General features: G+C 41.8%; 1 protein-coding gene and 1 pseudogene across 1 annotated transcript; both read right to left on the bottom strand.

Annotated features, from left to right (window-relative positions):
• Positions 1-891: 891 nt before the first annotated feature.
• Positions 892-13,840, bottom strand: LOC147258803 (uncharacterized; annotated as a pseudogene).
• Positions 12,607-16,050, bottom strand: LOC147258802 (ciliary microtubule associated protein 1A-like). The gene is made up of 7 exons (XM_086207786.1): positions 15,901-16,050; positions 15,557-15,671; positions 15,260-15,463; positions 15,080-15,181; positions 14,869-14,990; positions 14,622-14,762; positions 12,607-14,521 (listed from the first exon to the last, which is right to left on the bottom strand). The coding sequence occupies exons 2-7, from the start codon at positions 15,669-15,671 to the stop codon at positions 14,432-14,434; spliced, it is 774 nt and encodes a 257-aa protein (XP_086063912.1). The 5' UTR covers positions 15,901-16,050; the 3' UTR covers positions 12,607-14,431.
• Positions 16,051-20,822: the final 4,772 nt, after the last annotated feature.

The raw sequence follows: 20,822 nt of genomic DNA, 5'->3' as shown, positions 1-20,822 counted from the left end.
GAAGGAGACTTGATAATAAAGCCGCATATGATCAAGGAAAATCCCATCAGATCCCCTTTTTCAATTGGGATATGAGAGCTGATGATACAACTTTATTCAGCTGGGTCAGGTCAGGATATCTCCAGTCTAGAGTTTTCACAGATCTAACAAACCCTGTTTATGTTCAGTTCAACATTTTATATGATCAGTCTGTCTCATGTCCACTGGTCCTGGGTCTGTATAGAATTATGCATTATAGTTCCATCCATTCATTTTCTCCTGCTTATCCTGTTAAGGATCGCGGGGGGGCTGGAGCCTATCCCAGCAGCTTTCGGGCAAGATGTGGGGTTTAGACGGGTCACCAGTCCATCACAGGGCCAACACATAGAGACAGACAACCATTCACACTCACAGTCACACCTACGGTCAATTTAGAGTATCAATCAGCCTCGTCCCCTCTTGATGTCTTTGGACTGTGGGAGGAAGCTGGAGTACCAGAGAGAACCCACACAGACACAGGGAGAACATGCAGACTCACACAGAAAGATCCCGTGCCCGAGCCAGGGCTCGAACCCGAAACCTTCTTGCTGTGAGGCGACAGTGCTGACCACTGCACCACCGTGCCACCTATGCATCATAACATAATGATGCTTGCTCAGCACAATGCTAGCACGACTGTTAAAATGAAGAAAACCACAACTTAACTTCCTGAATGAAATCATCCCACACTGAAATTTGTTTAGCATAATTTCACATTATTTGTACCTCTTGACTTTTTGAATATGCAAATTGGAGGCGGTGTCAAGAGGACAGGCGGCAGGTGATTTTAGGAGCTTAAATACACAATCTTATAGCACTTGTCCAGAGAGCCTATAAAAGCTGGCAGCCTTGGATGGTTTGGTGCAGCCAAGGCTAATTGCCATTTCGTGCTCTGTGAGAACTAATGGAGCATAACCAGGGATTTTAGTGAACACCATGTCACATTCTGTTTTAAAGTCTTTTGTCATGCCAACTTTGAAAAAAGATTCAATTCATGACAGTGGAAGGCTGTTCAGATGAATACATTTGTGTTTATTATTCCATTGTATCTCTTCTCATCATTAAATACCTTCTTAGGGTCCCCAATGCTCCAGTTTTGCATCAATATTTAGACCTGAATTCCCTCCATTTATCTTTTCACAAACAAGTATCACAGCTGTATTTTTTAATTAAACCAAATGAAACTGGTAGTACTGATACTCCCCATGCAAACTGACTGCAAGTAAGAAATATACATCACTTGATTTACTTCAAGTAAATTTGTTATAAACAAAACAAAACATTTGCCTCTAGTGTGAAACTCCACATCAGCCTACTCTCCACCCATTTAAAGCTCCCTGCTAGAAATCATAGTATCTTTCACTTTTTCACAACCTTGATACAAACCTGGTTTTTCTAACCTAGAAACCTTGCTACAATCAAACCAGACCCCGACCTTCTTATCCGTGTCCTCGCCTGCAGATGTCTGTACTACTTGTATTTGTGAATATTCTCAGTCATCCAGGTCATCGTAATTCTCAAAAAATGATCAAACTAGGGAACTGGACCCAACCTCTTGTAAGGGAAGATGTTTCGCCTCTCATCCAAGAAGCTCCTTCAGTTCTAAAATTCTGGTGGGAAGTATCACATATATAACCACTCAAGGGGGTGGTGGCAAAAACATGTGGTCGCCGTGAAAGCTGGCTGCACCTCCTGGGGAGGGATCTAAGGACGGCATTGTAGGTGGGTGATAAGTGGTGTCTGAGGCCCCCTCCTCTGTTCAAAGATGGACGTTCTCGTTTGACATGAATGGCTTCTTTCACCCCTCTTTCAAACCATCTGTCCTCCCTGGCTAGAACACCTACCTTGTGGTCTTCAAAGGAGTGCCCCTTCTCCTTGAGGTGGAGGTGGACTGCTGAGTCCTGGCCTGTGGTTGTGGCCCGCCTGTGTTACACTGGACTGCATAAACAACATTACTCTGTTTATGCCTTGGAACCTAGTCTTTAGGATGGACAAGTTTTTGCCTCAGGGTGTTGCTGGGCTTAAAGTGCATGGGGATCTGATGTGTGTTAAAGATCCTTCTGAGTTTCTCTGAAACTCCTGCCACATATGGGATGACGATGCTCCTCTTCTTTTGGGCTTCATCTTTCTTATCCTCCCTGGGCTTCTTGGCAGTTTTAATGAAAGCCCAGTTCGGATAACCACAATTTTGGAGAGCTGAGTGAATGTGGTTGTGTTCCCTTCTTTTCCCATCTGTTTTGGAAGGGAAATTTTGTGCCCTGTGTTTGAGAGTTCGGATCACCCCATGTTTGTGCTTGAGTGGATGGTGTGAGTCAAACAGGAGATACTGATCCGTGTGGGTGGGTTTCCTGTACACCCGAATGTTAAGTTCCCCATTGTTTTCAACGAGTACCGCACAATCTAGAAAAGCCAAACAGTTGTCTTTGACATCTTCCCTCATGAATGTGATGTTCTTGTCCAGCGAGTTAAGGTGTTGAGTGAAAGGCTCAACTTCACTTTTCCTGATACTGACCCAGGCGTCGTCTACGTATCTATACCAATGTCTCGGAGGGTGGCCTCTGAATGCTCTCAAGGCTAGACTCTCCATCTCTTCCATATACAGATTTGCTACAATGGGGGATACCGGAGATCCCATGGCACAGCCGTGTTTTTGCCTGTAGAAACCATTGTTGTATTGGAAGTAGGTGGTGTTGAGGCAAAGGTCAAGAAGGTCACACACCTGTTCAGGTGAGAGGTTGGTCCTTTTCGCTAGAGTTTTGTCTCTCTGGTGTTTTCTCTTGACTGTCTGTACAGCATCTCCCGTGGGGATGCATGTGAACAGAGATGTCACATCGTATGAAACCATGGTTTCTTCAGGGTCTAGACCAGGGGTCACCAACCTTTGTGAAGTGGAGAGCTGCTCCTTGGGTACAAATTAATGCAAAGGGCTACCATTTTGACACACATATAGAGATTGTATCATAAAAAAATTGTTTTTTTACCTCTTTATATAAAAACCCCATTTATACATAGATAAATCTGGGACGGGCCTGTTATCATTTTCAAATTCACACCAATGCAAGTGTGATTAAAAAATAGAAACAAAAAATTAGATGCAGCTCACTGGTGAGTGGCGCTGTGGTGAGCTATTTTTAGAACAGGCCCGCGGGCCTGTGGTCCTTGCGGGCGACCCGGTGCCCGCGAGCACCACGTTGGTGACCCCTGGTCTAGACTGATTTGTCTGATTTTGTCTGCAAAATCCATGGAATTTCTTATGTGGCGGGGGGTGTTACCCACCAGAGGAGAAAGAATGGAGGCAAGAAACTTAGCAATATCATAGGTTACAGAGTTAATGCTACTCACAATGGGTCTGAGTGGGGCGCCATCTTTATGGATTTTCGGCAGCCCATAGATGCATGGAATAGCATCACCAGGATAGAGTTAGTAGTAGAGAGCTCAGTCAATAGCTTGTTCCTTCTCCATTTCTGTAGGCAGTTAACCACCTTGGTTTTGAAGGTGTTGGTGGGATCTCGTTTAAGAGTCTCATAGGTTGCTGTGTCAGAAAGGAGGCTGCTCGCTCTGGAGTGGTAATCGGCTGTGTTAAGGACCACTGTGCATCTCCCTTTGTCTGCTGGTAAGATTGTGATGTTGGGATCTTTTTGCAGTGTGCTGAGTGCCTGTTTCTCTTGTCTGGAGAGGTTAGATGGAGGAAGTTTGGTACTGGAGAGTGCTGCCGATACCTTAAGCCTCAGCAGACAACTTGTTTCTTATCGCTGACTCTGTGGCTGTAACCAGATCCACCACCGGTAGCTCATCCGGTGTCACCGCAAAGTTTAATCCTTTGTCTAGGACTTGCAATTTGGCTGAAGCGAGTACCCTGTCTGACAAATTCTTAACCTATTTGTCCTGGGTGGACAGGACACCCAACAGAGCGTGGTTGCGGAACAGGACAACAAAAGCATTTTATCATTTCTAAGTTTATTTCGAGTCATTTAAACAATAGCCATCTGAAAAATGGAAGGCGCTTTATGTTAAACCAAGTCTGCGTGGTTTACCCACTGTATGTTTAAGTGTCGACATTACACAACATAAAGTGTGGTCAAGAGTGCGTATTTATATTCTCGTTAGTGCATGTGGTCAAGCGTGGACTAATTAGCAGTAATGTAATTCACACTGTCACCTCTCATTATTACCAGGGTGCAATATCCCCCACGCTCTCTGTATTCTTGTCTCCCCTCCTTACTCTCTCGCTCTCTCGCCTTACTTTTTTCATTTTTGTCTATTTCATGTCATCCCCGTCTCACCATTGCACACCTAATGCATTACCTCCAAAAACACACAATTTCCCTCGCCCTTCTCCGGCTCCATTGCTGCCTTGTGTTCTCTTCAGCTTGTTTTTTTCTTTTACAGTATCTCCCTCTCACCCCGCACGTCACCTTTCATCACATCAGCTTTTCCATCTCTAGGTGTGGTGAGCATTACCTTTCCATATTGGACCATCCATATCCTTTTATTTCTATGCTAATGGCTCAATCACAACTGAACTCATTCTGCTATCAGTAGATCCACTTTCAACTAGCAAACCGCTGTGACAATACTGACATGCTGGAGAGTCTAAAATCAAAGAAATTCAAATTTTACATGATCCATGGCTCGCCGGGAGGTTTTGAGGGAAAGAGGGAGCTCTTATTGCTTAAATATGTGTGTTTGTGCTTCAGCTGGTTTGATATTAGTTATAAGATTACACCAAGCCCTCAGGTCCACCTCGTAATATCTGATTCCTTTCATTAACCAGGTTTTATAATCTTTCTAGCTGACCTTGAAATAAATCACGGTCAAATACTTTTCTTAATGTGAAACATGTTACCATGGCTCCGCTGGATCGATATTAATTGACTGTTCGAAAAGGCAAACTTGTGTGCTGCTCAGCTTTATGTTACATTCTGATCGTGCAAATCGTGACTTTATAGCGGCGCAGTTGAACGATATTGATCCAATAAAGCTGCGATAAGATCTTTTAAATTACATTTACGTGGTCATGATTTATTTCAAGGTCAGCTATTAAGATTAGCTAGTTAATGAAAAGAATTATATCACCGCAGACCTGCGATGCTGAGCAAAGAAAAAAAAATCATCACATTGCCTTGCAGAAGCATAGATGCCTGTTCAATCCTACTGCTTGGATTATGCAGGGCGTGTCTTGCCAAGAAAAACTGAGGGATCCAGAGCCTGACGGGCTATTATGGCTGAATAGCACCAGCATTTACACATCATCTGATAGAGCATCTGTGCTCGTGAGAGAGTGAGAAAGACAGAGAGCAAGAGAGGGGTGGAAGGTATGTCAAGGTTGAGTGAAAGCAATCTGTTTCCATTAGTTGTTATTCATTTGAGAGAAATGAATGGTTTATAATACATGCATACTACATAGATAGATGGATTAATTTGTATACCAGGCGAATAGAGGGTGAGATGAATTTAAACGCTGCTTTAGCTCTGGAATTTGGCTGCACCTCTGCCTGCTGTCTGATGCAATGTAACATTGGAGGAAACAGTAACTGGTCCATGTGAAAACCTTCTGTCTGTTATTAGGACATCAGTCAAATGAGAGTGATATAAATTCAGCAAAATCTCCCTTCATGCTTCTCGTCTCTTTATGTTGTATAATGAGACATGGAGAGGATCTCCCTTTACCAGACTCATGCATTATTTCACCTTCATTAAGACATTTAGTTGGAGAACAGTGTCAGGTGTAACAGGGGGAACAGGGGTGAATTAACGAATGACATACTCACATCAGGAGTGACATACTGTGCTTATTCTCAATGTCTCGTAAGACTGCAGACTACAGGGGAGTCATTTAAATGAGTGGCACATTCGAAACACAGACAAAAGGCTGACTGATGGTCTGTCAAACATCAGTCACTGCTCTTTCTTTTTTTTTGGCGCAGTGTTACTTTGAGTTTGTCCTCTCTGATGTTTGAGGTAGACTGAGGACATGTACGTGAGAGACACTGTAAAGGCAAGTCCAACAATAAGTCATGATTGATTTTGTCCCCTGCCAGTTGAAGGAAGAGACGAACACATTCCCCGCAGGGCCTACTGAGATAGATTGTGCACCAAGAATGCCATTGTTACTGAAAAGCACATTTTCCTGACAAGGCAGCTCTATTTCTCCTCCCCTTCTCCTCCTTTCTTACAATAGAAAGCCTGATAAATAGTATTGTTTCCAATCACGCATCTCTCTTTTCTTTGTCTCTCTACTCAATCCAAACACACAAACACATACAGTAAGCAAGGAGAGAACGAACTGTGAGTGAAAAGAACCAGACGCATTAAAAAAAAAGAAAAAGATTGGTGGGAAGTAGGAAACATTTGAAGTCCTTGTAAAACACACAGTGGAATTTCATACAAATTAGCTCGTTACTTTCATTTAAAAGTAATACCAATTCACAATATGACTTTCTGCATAGAGCAATAAAATACACCACGCTACTTTTGCATTACATTCACCAAAACAACTGCAGAAATACAACTAGATGTTAAAGAAAATGAAAGTGCATAATGATCAGCCTTATTTATGAATAATTTATTCCTCGGAGAAGATGGATTTTTTTTTTTTTATGACTATACTTGACAGTATTTCAGATTTATGATGTGATAAAAGAAACAGAATTTCCTCTGTAAACACAATTGACTCTAAATATGTCAGCAAAATATAATAAGCTTAGAACCATTTTTACCCGATTTATACACCCCGTCTCATCTTAAATGGGCAATCAGCATCATATATTATTCTCTTTCTCTCTCTGCAGTGTGTGCATTTACATGTCCTATTTGTATGTGTATGTTTACATGCTTTGGGAAACATTTAAGGGGTCATTGAATTATTTCTGCTTGTGAAAACATACGAATGACCAAACTCTGTTACCTGCTGGTTGGTCAACAGTAAGATAGTACAAAAAAATTCACTACCACTCACGAAAGACATTGGATATCATAATGGATTTATCGTGCAAATTCTTCTAAAAGTCTCTGAAGTTCCGGGCTGGATTGCAAAGCCTCTGGACCAGACTGACAGTGGTACAGCGGTTAGCTTCATGGAGCTTATAGTGGGTAAATCAATCCCTCCATTGTAAAATGAAGCTGTAACAAATAACAAGAATCCTCTAGAATCCATCTCAGGTGGTAATGTGTTAGTAGACACTGTTACTGTAATAATAAGATCAAAATGTTATTGAGAAATGCATTACATTACTCTGTTACTGCCGAAAAGTAAAGTATTAGTGTATAATCCCCAACACTGCTGCAGTCAAGCCTTTATTTTCTTGAAAAGTTTGCTTCATTAAATGTAGGTGTAATACCTTCTTTAAGATGTTTTATGGTAGTTTTATTGGGTGTTTTAACCATCTTTATTATTTGATGGTTTTGGTAATGCAATGGAAGCACAGGAAAAAAAAAAAATCTCAAGGGGAATTGCCAGCACATTTCAAGACGTTTAATTGACCCGCCAAGAAGACATTTACTGATCCAGAGCTGTTCACAAAGCACAGGCATCCACACTTCACATCGCTGGACATGATACCTTCTGGCCATAAACTCAGGAACAGGTTGAAAAGCAGGTCAAAACAATCACTCATCCCACAAGTGATAACATTTTTAATAAATCCTTGAGTATCGTCTAAAGGCTTGACCCTGTTCTTGTTTTTGTTTTGTGGTTCTGTCGAGCAGATCTGACCAACATCTTATTATTTTACTCTTTTTTTTTTTTTTAATAAATTTTGTTTTATATTTATACAAATGCACTGTGGTTTGGCTTGCTTTATTCTTGATACGCAATGTTGTTCGACCGGCGTTTAGAGAAAATTATGTGATACTTTGATATTATTGTTGTTTGTTCCAGAGCTCATTATGAACCTCACTGAGAAAGAAGATACGCAAATGTAAAATATCTTGACACGGGGAGAAAAAAAATCAAATGACATGCAAAATACAGCTACAGTGATATTTCTTTTAAAAATAAATCTTGATGTTCTGTTTCTAATTCATCACAAAGCAAGTTGTAGTATATTTCTTGTATTGTTTGAACTGAACAAAAAAAAAAGCTGAGAGAAGTGAACGACAGTGGAACAAACAAACTGGTAGACAGACGCCGTAGACGTGTAAGGTATTCAGCTGCTGTGATGAAGTTAAATGCCGTGCAGGCTCGTGCAGGAATCTTGCTGTGTTTTCTCATCTGCCAGCCAGCTCCTGTTGATTACAGCTGGCTGCCAGGAAGAGGAGAATTAATAATGCTGTCAGATCACTGTGAAGATCATCTGATTGGGCGCAGGAAGACACTGACACACAATTTATGCAGAATATGCTCTGAAAAATCCATCTATTAAATTGCTACATTCAGCATGCCTCTTTGGAAAATTGCTTAACCTTCACAAAGTTGCCTTCTGTCACAAAGCGCTGTGATGACTGAAGCTTGAAATCAAACTACCTTTGTCTTTACTGCACCAAACAACTTCTGCAGCAAAGGGTGCTCCATTGTGAGTCATTTCACTAATTTCTGTTAAACTGTTTGCTTTGAGTGGATCACTTTGAGTGGAGACTTTACACTACGTGTGGGCACAAACTGAACCACTAAGCTGAATCACCGAGGACAACCGCTGACCTTAAGACCCCTGGAAATAAATTTTTTTGAGCGACACTCATCTTTTTTTTTTTTTTTTGAGGGGGAGGACTTTTGAAAATGCTCCCTCTGGTCTGAGATTTTAAATCTGTAACTAAGATTTTAATTAGTCCAAAAAGTGGTCTGAGCGCCTCAACAGCACCATTAAAAGAAAATGAATCATGCTTTAGTATCTGCGAGCATATTGCAAGATATTAGGGAATATTACTGTGAAATGAAAATGTGTTTCAGTCAGCATCAGTGGGCATTTGCAGCACTATTAAAAACATGTCCTCATTATGTTGAAAAGCATAATTTAATGTTATGTTTTGCCAAGACAACCAATTTTCTGTTGCAATGCGAAAAACTGCGCCTTGTTTAATCTTAATGGTAAATTTACTGCTTGCTTGTTATTCATGTACTTCAAATTCCACTGTTCTATTTTATATCTATCACCCATTAGTTTGTGGAGGACGTCATAATAGTTGCTTTTGTCCCCCCCCCCAAAAAAAACAGGAAAAAATAAATATGGTGTAGCACCCCCGATGGATATTTGGATTCTCTTTAATCAAGTCCATCCGTCCGTCCATCCATCCATCCATCATCCATCCATCCATCCATTTTCTACTGCTTATCCTGTTAAGGATGTGGGGGGGGGGGGGGGGGTGCTGGAGCCTATCCCAGCAGCCTTCGGGCGTGAGGCGGAGTTCACCCAGGACAGGTCACCAGTCCATCACAGGACCAACACATAGAGACAGACAACCATTCACACTCACAGCCACACCTACGGTCAATTTTTTTTTTTAACCTTTATTTTACCAGGTAGTCACTTGAGATCAGGTGATCTCTTTTCTGAGCGAGACCTGGCCAATTTGGAGTATCAATCAGCCTCGTCCCCTCTTGATGTCTTTGGACTGTGGGAGGAAGCCAGAGTACCAGAGAGAACCCACACAGGAACAGGGAGAACATGGAGACTCACACAGAAAGATCCCGCGCTGGAGCCGGGACTCAAACCTGGAACCCCTAACCACTGCACCACGGTGCCGCCCTTTCATCAAGTCATTTTCTATTTAATTATGATAAAGCAACACAACTTCACATCGTTTAATCACATTAACGTTGATGCCGTCTTTCAACTGTGATCTGAAAGCTGATTCCTCTGACTGGATTATATTTTGGTCACATAGAATTAAGTGTCGTATTTATCAGAGAATGCTAACAAGAGGACCTCTGCCTCTCCAAACCACCATATCCATTATTCTGCCACATGTTCCCCGAAACCCCAGCTAAATATGGAATATCATTTTTCTTGTTGAAGAAATGTCATGGGAGCATGCCTTTTCCATTCTCTGCCACTCTTGCCTTAATTAGAGTTCTGTAATTACTGGGACTATAATTTCTGGGTTGAGGAAATGGAATGTGTAGTGTGAGTTGCAAAGGAAATCCTCTGAGCTTTCAAGCAAAGCAATGCTAGCTACTTCTCCGATGCAGTCATGCAGAAAGGCTCCCAACAGTCTAATCTTTAAGTGAAGATGAATTGTAGTTGCTTTGCCTCATTATTTAGGCTCATTTAACCAGTTTAACAATCAATAACAGGTCTGACACATATAATAACGCAATTGTTTGACCTCCAGTGCATTTTCTCATCAGGGAAATGAGATGACGATGCTCCTGAAACACTGTCACCTGGCTAGAATCCAGCCTCACAGGTATTTCTGACGCTTCATTTTAGGTGAGAGCCAGTTGAGATAAGCCAATAGTATATTATGCCGTCGGGCTCATGATGATGCAATCGTAGGCAGTGAACTCTACCTCTGTTTTTTAAATTCCCCTCAAGCATCTGTTTCTTAATAGGGGTTTTATCCTTTAAAGTGAAGACACGTTCTATCCTTCAGCTGTTTTATTCTTTTCTAAGCTCTACGCAGGATAGCCAGAGGAAGCAGCGTGCTGCCAGGACAAAGTACAATCTTCACTATGGGTAGTTAACGGTTCAGACACTTTACTGACTCTGTGCTTTATAATGGGGGAAGGAAGAATATTGAAAACTACAATTTCGCTCATGTCATCAGTAAAAAAGCTCAAATCATGTACGTGTGCCAATATAGAGAACATGCATATCATAATTACCCTCGAAGCAGTGTCTAGTAGACTTCATTTCAAATTCAAATTATTCAAATCCAGCTTTATTTTATTTATTTTTTTATAGGCTTGCAAATGCCTGCCACTAAGCTCTTTTCCCATATTCCTTTTTGCTTATTTAGATTTCAAAGCTTTTGCTGAAGATATCAATTCATGGTAAGATGTTTGAGTCCACTCTCTTCGTTTCTCATTTGCTTTATTGTCTGTTGACAACTCTAAATATTCGTGAGCTGTTCAAACAAGCAAGCAAAACTGGATGTGAGTGAGAGAAAATGTAATGACTGCAAATGTACAGGAGTTTCCTAATCCTCGGCATTAACTTCTTTTCTTTTCCCGCTCTATTAATAGAGGCAATGAGTGCATGGACTGAGTGGATGCGAAGAGGGAACCTATTATATTATTAGCTATCTGGTATCCAGATTTGTCCAGATCAATTTGAAGAAAATTACGCTTTGCATCTTGTATCAGAATATGACTGTGTTGTATCTTGAGCAATTAAATTTTCTCATTTGATTTTCTTTTTCTCTCTGCAGGGCAGTGCAATCATAATTACAAAACACATTTGCACTCAGCCCCACATTTAGAAAAGTAGATTGCTGTGGCAATTTGCCTTTAGCAAAGCTTGTCGGAGGTGTCTGACACAGCTAATCTGATGTTTGTGGAGGGAGCAAATAGTAGAAGTACAGGACCCTTACTACTACTACGACTACAACTATTACTACTACTACTGCTTTCATTCAGTCAGTGTTACACTAGTCTATTCTGAATGCATACAATGGTTGAGCATAGTGTTTAAAAAAATAATTCATGAAGACTGACAGACTATTCCATTGAAGGCTTCTCATTTTAATTTAGTCTTTTTTATTCTGGTGATGGCAGCAGCTTATTATTAAATATTCATCAAAATTTGGCATCACTTCAAAATACACAATATTTTCAGAGCAGCTATGTTCAATATTACTGTATAACTAGTTTGCCTAAAAGTGTACTTGTGGTAAAATAAAAGTGGAGTATAAATAGATAGTTAACACCTGTGAGTTGTGTACTTGTAGGGCAAAATGATTTTTAGATGTTCACTAACCTGTGTGCCTTAAATTCAATAGTTCTATACTAATTAAAAATGTACTTTTAAAAACTGAAAAGAGGGCCAATTCAGTCCATAGAAGTACTGAGATAGTACACTAACCAGAGCAATACAAGTGCACGAGTACCTGCTGTCTGTTGCACTGTGATTGGCTGCGACCCTGAGATGACTCAGAATTCTGCCTGAGAAGTCATAATGTGTGTGATCTCTGACCCAGACAATAATGTCATGGAACATCAAAGGAATCCTGGCAGAATGCCGACTGTTCAATGTGTTTGACATCACGATGTCAGGGCCCATTAATTGTGTGAGGTCTTTTGGTGCGTGTACTTCCTGTTTTATTTTGAAGGTGTGTTCTGCCCTGTCTGCGTAAGCTTCATTACTTCTCCTTCCCGAATGTGATCCACCTGTGTTTTGTAAACCCCCTGTGTGTATTTTAAGTGGTGCCCCCCCCCCCCCCCCCTTGTGTTGCGAGGGGACGGCATCGGGTGAATGCATTCACTCACCAGCACACCTGCAGTCTAGTCACCTGCTCCTCATCCCCGCATGCTACTGCTTAAAGCCTCCCCGGACCTGCAAGCAAGCAGCAGATGATTTCTACATTCACAAGTGGTAGATCGGCTGACTCTCAAGCGCTTGCTAAACCAAATCCAAAATTGCATTTTGTATCAATTTATTACAGGGTAAAGTGGGTCAGTGGGTCAGTGCTCTGTGGGACATGCAATCACCACTTTTTCTTTTGAGCTCCATAAAGTTTTTGATCATTCCGTCAGGGGACAGGAAGTGTTAAATCACCTGTTTTCATGAAAACAAGGCTCTCAGTCAGTAGCCAATTTTTCTATTGCATTTGATTTTAGCAGCCGGATGTCGGTGGGATAAAGGAGATCGGAAGAAGTAAAGGACGAGCTGGCAACCCATGATGTACCCTTCTCTCTCGAGGAGTTAATCTCCTTGTCAATTAAGATTGATAACTGTCTTAGTGTAGGAGAGAGAGCAGCCAGAGCTCGGTGGTTAGCTCCACCCCAAGAGCCTACTAAAGACTGATGCCTACCGCCATTCCCATCCGTCCTACAGTGCACCCTCTAGCCCTGGAGGAACCCATGCAGCTTGGTCAAACCCGGTTAAACCCCAGTGAGCACCAGAGGTGGATGGAGTTCAAGCTCTGTCTGTACTCAATTAAGCTGGCCATTTTGCTGCCACATGCAATGCCGTTAAGTTTGCCACCCAAGCCAATATTCCTCTCAAGCCATGAGAGTTCCCCAAGATAGTTAATGCCTTAGATGGCAGATTAATTTCCCATGTTAATCACTCTACCTCTCCCCTCTCCCTTACCATCTCAGGTAACAATGGTGAGTGGATCCAGCTGTCATCCCTTCTCCCCTATCTCCCATTGTCCTTAGTATCCCCTGGTTACAGCGTCATAATCCTCAGTTGGACTGGAAGACCACCTCCATTACCAAGTTGGAGTGCCTCTTGCTGTGCCTTTTGTCTTCAGCCACCCCTGTAGCTCCCTGCCCTGTTCCATCACCCGCTCTTCCAGCTCTCTTCACAGTACCCTCTGGAAACTGTGACCTCTCCACAGTGTTCAGAAAGGAGCTGGCGCACACTTTGCCCCCCTGCCCATATGAGTGCCCCATTGATCTCCTCACTGGGGCCCCCCCTTCCCACCAGTAGGTTGTATAACCTGTCTTTCCCTGAAAAGGAAGCTTTGGAGGCCTACGTCTCATACTCTCTAGTCTCTGGGCTCATCTGTTCCTCCTCCTCTCCCCGAAGTGCTTGTTTCTTCTTTGTGGAGAGGAAGGATGGTGGCCCTTGTCCCTGCATAGACTTTTGAGGTTTAACCACTTTACCATTAAAAATAGGCACCCTTTGCCCTTCATTGACACCTCCTTCGAGCCCCTCTGCCACCTCAGATCCTCACCAAGTTAGACCTCTGCAAAGCTTACCATCTCGTCCACATCCATTAAGGCGATGAATGGACGACAGCTTTTAATACACCCCTTGGCCACTTTGACTATTTAGTTATGCCTTTCCTATGCCCCATAGACCTACAACCTAGGATGTCCTGGTGCCATGTGTACCGATGGACATCCTTAAGTTCAAACATGGTGTTAGTTATGGAAAGACTGTGACTCACACAGAAGTCCAATAACTGAACACCACTGGAGTTAGGGATAGGCCTGCCATTCCTCCCAATCACACCCCACCAGGTCATGCTGCCAGAGAATAACTTACCTCAGGCGTAAGACAGAATGACAACATTATCACAACTACATGAGTCTTTCTCCTTTGCAGCAACCATCACTTGAGGGGACGTGCCATGGGATTGAGCAATGTCACAAAATCTCCTGATTTCAAATGTTGTGTGGTGCCCAAATTCTGTCTGTCATCCTGTCATTTCGATCACCACATGCTACCCAGAATCCTGTGTGCCATCCTTGTGTGTCATTTCAGCACTTAATTTATGTCAGACCCCTTTAACCCCCCCCCCCCCTTTTAGACTCATCACTGCACAAGCTGCTGCAGTGAATTTTCCAACTAATCATGAATGAAATTTATTCATCCACATCAACAAGGAGGGGTGCAAGGTATTGCGAGTGCCGCACTCCAAAGGTGAAGCTTGGAGCTTTTTGTTTGGTTGTCACCTATGGAAACAAATGTCAGTGAATGAGTAAAGCAAAAAGTTGGGGCCTTTTTTGAGGATTCAAAGAGACACTCTTCTAAATTCAGATCATGATTCCTTACCAGGTCAGGTTTGTATGTTGCAGGTCCTGGTTTCTTTGTAGTATCATCGGGTTGGAAGTTGCGTCCTGTTATACTAAACTGGGGAGGTTTAGGACAGTAAATATTAGGCTCCACAGCATTGTAGGCTGCAGGGCCTGGAGTCTGAGGGGAACAAAGACAGCCATGGTCAAGCACAAGAGTAAAGCTGTTGGACATAGTCTTGAGATCATTTCCTGAGTTGTTAATTTGTTTGTGTAAGAGTCTCTACCTTCTTCAGGTCCTCATAGAAGCTCCCTGTTTTAAGACGCCCACCCAGAGAGTGAGCAGGGGCTAAAGGAATGGCCACACCTTTGGACCCCAACACTTCGGGCAGCGTATAGGCAGCTGGACCTGCAGTTAGAAAGATGACAGGTGGAATTAGTGCTTGCACCATGACACCATAATCCAAATTAAGTTGATGGCAGACTTGGATGTTTTACCTGGTGATTGCTTTTTGCTAACATCTTTGATCCTTCCTAAAATAGAAAATGCAGGAGCAGCTCTTGTAACAGACTTGGTTGAACCCTCCAGGTGATAGTGAGCTGAAACAACAAAGAAAACAAAGTAAGTACTAAGTACATTGGGAACATGCCAAAATTTAGTGGGTAGGTTTTCCTGACCTGGTCCAGGGGTCTGGAATGGCTGTGGCTCTTTTGTACGGCTATGGAGCGAAAACACAGGTGTGCCAGCCCTGCCCTTCCTGGTGATGTTGGTAGGAATGATGTATTTGGGTCCAGGGGAAAAGTCAGTTTTGAGATCTGCATGGCGTTTTCCAAAACTGAACATTGGTGGCTGGATTTTGGTAGAGTCATGGATAATACCACCTGCATGAAGGCACCAGGGACAGCAGATGTCAGTGATGATGATAAGAATTGAAGTGGCCAATAAAATGCTAAGTGATGTAATTTTACGTTTACCTATTAGTGCAGGAGGGGCATATTTGGGCCCTGGGCTTTGGTATTGGGCAGCTATGGGCCCTCTTGGTTTGTGTGGCCTCCAGGTCCCAACCCATGATTCTTCAGATCCTGACATCTTGAGAGAGAGAGAGAGAGAGAGAGAGAGAGAGAGAGAGAGAGAGAGAGAGAGAGAGAGATGATTTTCAGACCATAAGTATTGGATTATTTTACAGTTCCAATGCCAATTTCACAATGTATTGCACAATATCAGGAACTTCTTGATGAAAAAAAGCAATGAAATATTACCAATCATATTCAATCACTAGGACATGCAAAAACTACAGCGGGAAATGAAATTTACTGACCAAAATGTTTTTGTTGTTGTTGTTTTTTTAATGTGATGTGATATTCACGCCCACTTTTAGCTCGATATGGTAAGAGGTCCCTTTATTATGGACCCAGTCATCCCTGTAAGTGCCCCTCCATTAACAGCATCCATGTCAGTGATCATCGGGTTGCCCAGTGATCACTGATCCAAAAAGCAGTGACTTCACAGCCCAGGGCCTTTAACACACATGTTTTATATGAGTTTGATGACATCATGAAACCACACTGTTACATTTGGATGTATATCTTATGTTACATCAGGTTTACCTCTGTAACCACGGGCTGGGGCGATGATTCTGACTCACACTGGCTTTCTGTTGCAACTAAAGGCAATGTGTATATTCTATGTGCATATCCAGGATTAAAAAAAAGATCTGGGTTCAAATTTGATTGCCCAAGTGGATTTTTTTGTACATATCTTAGTCTCCTAAATATTGACAATCTTTGTGATTTTTAACACCGACCTTCACCATTGTTAAGGTGTTAAAAATCACCTTAATTCATAATTAAATAAGTAAATAAATATATTGTGTTTCAACATGATGGCTGGATGAAATATTCAGTGTAAAAACATGAAGAAAAGCATTAAAAACAAGACAAACTGTGTTTAGAGCATCTCAAATGTTTTGAATTAAACGAGTAAGTAAGTATACTGCTGTGTTACTGACACTTAAGGTGTCATCAAAATGTTTTGGTTTTTAAACTTTATTTGTTCCAAAACTGGGGAACTTTGCATTGTTGCAGCAGCATTTACGGTGCAGAGAGAGAAAAGAAAAGACTAACAATTAAAAGAAAAATATTTATGGAAGAAGAAAATAAAACAAATATTAACATTAACAATAAAAATGTTTTATTGTACAAAAATATTGCATGTCAGTGTGAGGTTAAAAAAAACTGAATCTGCTCCTTAAAATAGCCAGTGGATGTTTTTATATCTGTGTTTATATGTGGCGGAAGTTATCATGGAAATGAGAGAAAACAATCCTGCGATTACTCATTCAGCAAGGAGTTGCTGTTCAAGAGATTTCTAAAAAAGTCAAAGACAAGTTTGGCAGTGTCAAAGATAAGTCCTGACAAACAAGTAGCACAATAGACTTGATAAAAGCATTGTGTAAACCGAAAAGTTTGTTTCACTTTAGCCACATTCTTGGCTAGATGGCTAAATGTCTGTAGAGATATACTGTATACTGGGGCAGATAACAGCAAATTGCAAGAGAATAATTTAGCTCTGGATAGAAGACCCAAATTGGCAAACATACTTCTTTGGGATTGCTCTCTTGATAAAACCTGCCAGCCACATAAAAATTCAAGATGGCGGGTATTTTTCAAAATGGCCCCCATTAACATACTGTAAAAACTGTCATGATCAATCACTTCTGGATAAAAGCACCAACACTGGCACACGTACTCCTTTGGTACTGCTCTTTTGATAAAACCTGCTAGTCATGACAAAATTTACAATGGCTGCCATTTTTCAAGATGGCTGCCGTGAACGTATGGTGTTATTGCATTTCGCAATAAAATGGCAAAGACTTTTCCGATTTTAATTATTGGTGTCAAATCATACATTTTTCAGTATGTTGATTCTGAATTGGTACCCAAGGACATACTCACGGGCTTCCTTGTATCATATAGCAGTCTGTATACATCAGTCTAGAATCAATCAATCAGCTTTAGTGGCCAAGTTTGTAACACGAACAAGGAATTTGACTGACTGTTTACTAAGTTCTCTTTAAAAAAGTAATGTACAAGTTTATGTAAAATAAAGATAATAGAATAAGACAAAAAAATAAAAATAAAGAAATCTAAATACTCACAATATATACAAGCCAACCCATGCACAACATATAGATAAGTATAGTATATATGAATGACTAGTGTAATTTCAACCATAACTGAGAGTGAAGTGGTGCAAATATGCATCGAAGGTGTTCATAGTGTAGAGGTTCTTCTGACACTCCGTAACTGTTAAGAGTTCATCAGAGCGACAGCGTGGTGAAGGAAACTGTCTCTGTGTCGGCTGGTTTTGGTGAACAGCGCTCTGTAACGCCTGCTGGAGGGGAGGAGCTTGAGCCAGTACCCACCGACAGTGGATGATGAAGATCTTGGAAAAGTTTGTGGTCATGATGTACGACAGATCCAGCACAGATGAAGGTGTCAACGATGCAAGGTTGGACATGTTTGCTCGGAAGCAGAGGCTGTGGGAGGCCATTCCTCCAACCCGATCAGTGCTGAAGCAGGCAGGCTGAATCTGGAGTCAGTCAACAGACTAGAAACGCAGACTCCTCCTACTGGGGATGGACCAAGAAAGGAGATCTGTGGCAGATTGCTTGGACAGAGCTCCCTCCCGTTGCAGAAAGTTGCCAGCAGCTGACCAATTGTGGATGCAAGCTGGAATGCTGCAGTCGATGCAAAAGCTACAGCTTTGGTCTGACCTGTGTGGCACAGTGCAGCTGCAGATGCAAGGTTTATAAGCATTGCAGTATAGGCCTACTCAGCCAGGCAGCAAGACAATAAGTGAAAAATAAGCATAGGTCTACTGTCTACATGTAAAAAAATAAAATTAAAAAAGGAAACGACAAATAAAAACTGCCTTGACAGGACCACCACCTTATCGGGGTGGGGCAGTTTGCATGTCTCCATGACCCCTAGAGCTATGTCAGCAGGAATGTTGTACTCCTGGCAGAGTTACCCAAGCCAAACTGTTTGAAGGGTAGAGACTAGACAAAGAGTGATCCATACGATACATACCATGCATTTTAACCAAGTTAGACAAAACATGAACCTCTAATTTAGCATAATATGAGAATTCCTGGACTGATTTATGGTGCAAGGAGGCCAATGAGTAAGTCCATGGGTCAAAATCTGGATTCTACATAGTTACAAATGTATGATTTGATACCAATATCATTAAAATCGGACAAGTCTATGGGATTTTATTGCAAAATGGAAGGCAAATGGTTTATATCAAAAGAGCAATCCCAAACTGAGTGCATTATAAATTTTGTTGTGTATGTATATTTATTGTATATACAATGGCAATGAAGAAGCTATCCATCTGTCCTCTACTGCTTATCCTGTTAAGGGTTGCGGGGAGGGCTGGAGTCTATCCCAGCAGCCTTCGGGCAAGAGGCAAGGTACACCCTGGACAGGTCGCCAGTCTATCGCAGGGCCAACACAAATAGACAGACAACCATTCAGATAGTCATCACAATTCACCTTTCGCAAAAGCTCTGCCCCCCTTAGTTACTGTTGCTAGCCCAAAATCCTTCTTGATGCAGACAGTGTCAAAATATGTCATTGCAGTTATCTCTCAAACTAAAGTTGGAATTGAAGCAAACGATGGCCAATTTTCAAATACACATAAAAAAGAAAAACGTTCCTCCCTACTGCTCATCTGAAGTCATCCAAGTGTCCCGACTCTTTGACATGCCAAGTTGCTTTGAAATAAATACATCACTGTTGCCATCTACTTTGTCATGCTTGGGATCATGGCTTTCGTGAACAGGGAGGCTGAAAACACGTCACAAGTGAAGTTTTTCCTTACGTCAGACGACTTCACTTCAGACTTACTTCAGAGGTGTAATTATTTATGGTTTATTATGTGTTTTACTGAAGTTCTTTGGGAGATTAGTGCAACAACTTTTCCTGTGAAACTCCATCAGTGTTTTATGACTGAAAAACTTCACATGACCTTCCATCAATAAGTAGGTAAGTAGATAATGACTGAATTTGGGTGAAACCCAAAATAGTTACATGGGCTCATCCCCCTGTTGACTCACCACCTGCGGGAGGAACCAAAAGGGTCCGGTACTTTGTGGATCTGGCACAAGACCGAGGATGGGGCCTTGGTGGTCTGATCCCCAGCTATGGAAGCTAGTTTTTGGGACATGGAACGTCACCTCTCTGGAAGGGACAGGCCAGAGCTGGTGAAAGAGTGCTGTAGAACTACTAAACGCGTTTGGATGTAACCCCTCCTATAACAGAATTGAGATCTGAGATTAACAGTTTAACGGAGCAGAGAAACCACTCAGTGTTCATCGCTGAAGAGGCAGATAACAACCGTGTCACAAAAATATCCAGTCATTTCTCAGACCCTTGGATAAAAGAGATGTCCATCACAGGTCGATTGTAGCCTTGATTGGCTAACTTCAGTTTGAGAGGAAAAAAAAATTGAGTATTTTTGAAATTCATGGAATCCAATGCTTCAAATTCAGTAAAAATATAGCTGAGCAGCTTTCGCTTGTAGTGGACTAATATCTAACCAGAGGGTTGTGATACTGTGATTCAAGAACTGGGGGTTGTGCACTTTGTCCATCATGGACCGACACACACAGAACTTCCCCTCCTTGCAGCCTGCAAAACCTGTCTTTTAATTCAAAAGTCTCCTGGGCTTAGTGAGCCTGAATGGCCTGCTTTATCAGCTTGACAGCTTCTTCCACCACCAGTGTCCACTAGCAGGTTCTCAGTTTGTTAACGTGACAGGGACTGATGGTGATCTGGGTTTCAGCAGCCATTTAGATTCCTTGTCCCCAAACCATTCTTTGGATGCTGGAAAAAAAAACAACAACAACGACGACAACAACTCAAGACTGAGCCTGCTGACGGACAACCTTGAAGACTGTTGCATGGGCTAAGCATTCCCCATTGGCCTGCATTTAGATTTTGCTGTACTAAGTGTGTCACTTCCCTGGTTATCTCTGGTAGCTTACAGCCGTTGAACGGAAGCTGTTGCTTTTTGATTTTTTCTATTTAAACATTTATTTACATTTACTGTCCTTTGAATATGTGTGAACAGGAATAAATAAACAGACAATGTGTTGAGGGTTTAAGATTTTTCTTGTTTGAATGCTGGGCAATGACAGTAAAGCGGACTGAATTTATATGGACTCTAACATTA

The sequence above is a fragment of the Aulostomus chinensis genome, chromosome 7 (genome assembly GCF_037954235.1).
Source record: "Aulostomus chinensis isolate RoL2024-O1b breed Wild chromosome 7, RoL_Achi_v1.0, whole genome shotgun sequence".
Lineage (NCBI taxonomy): Eukaryota > Metazoa > Chordata > Actinopteri > Syngnathiformes > Aulostomidae > Aulostomus > Aulostomus chinensis.
Note: the sequence above shows the minus strand (reverse complement) of the source record. Positions and strands in the feature narration are given on the sequence as shown.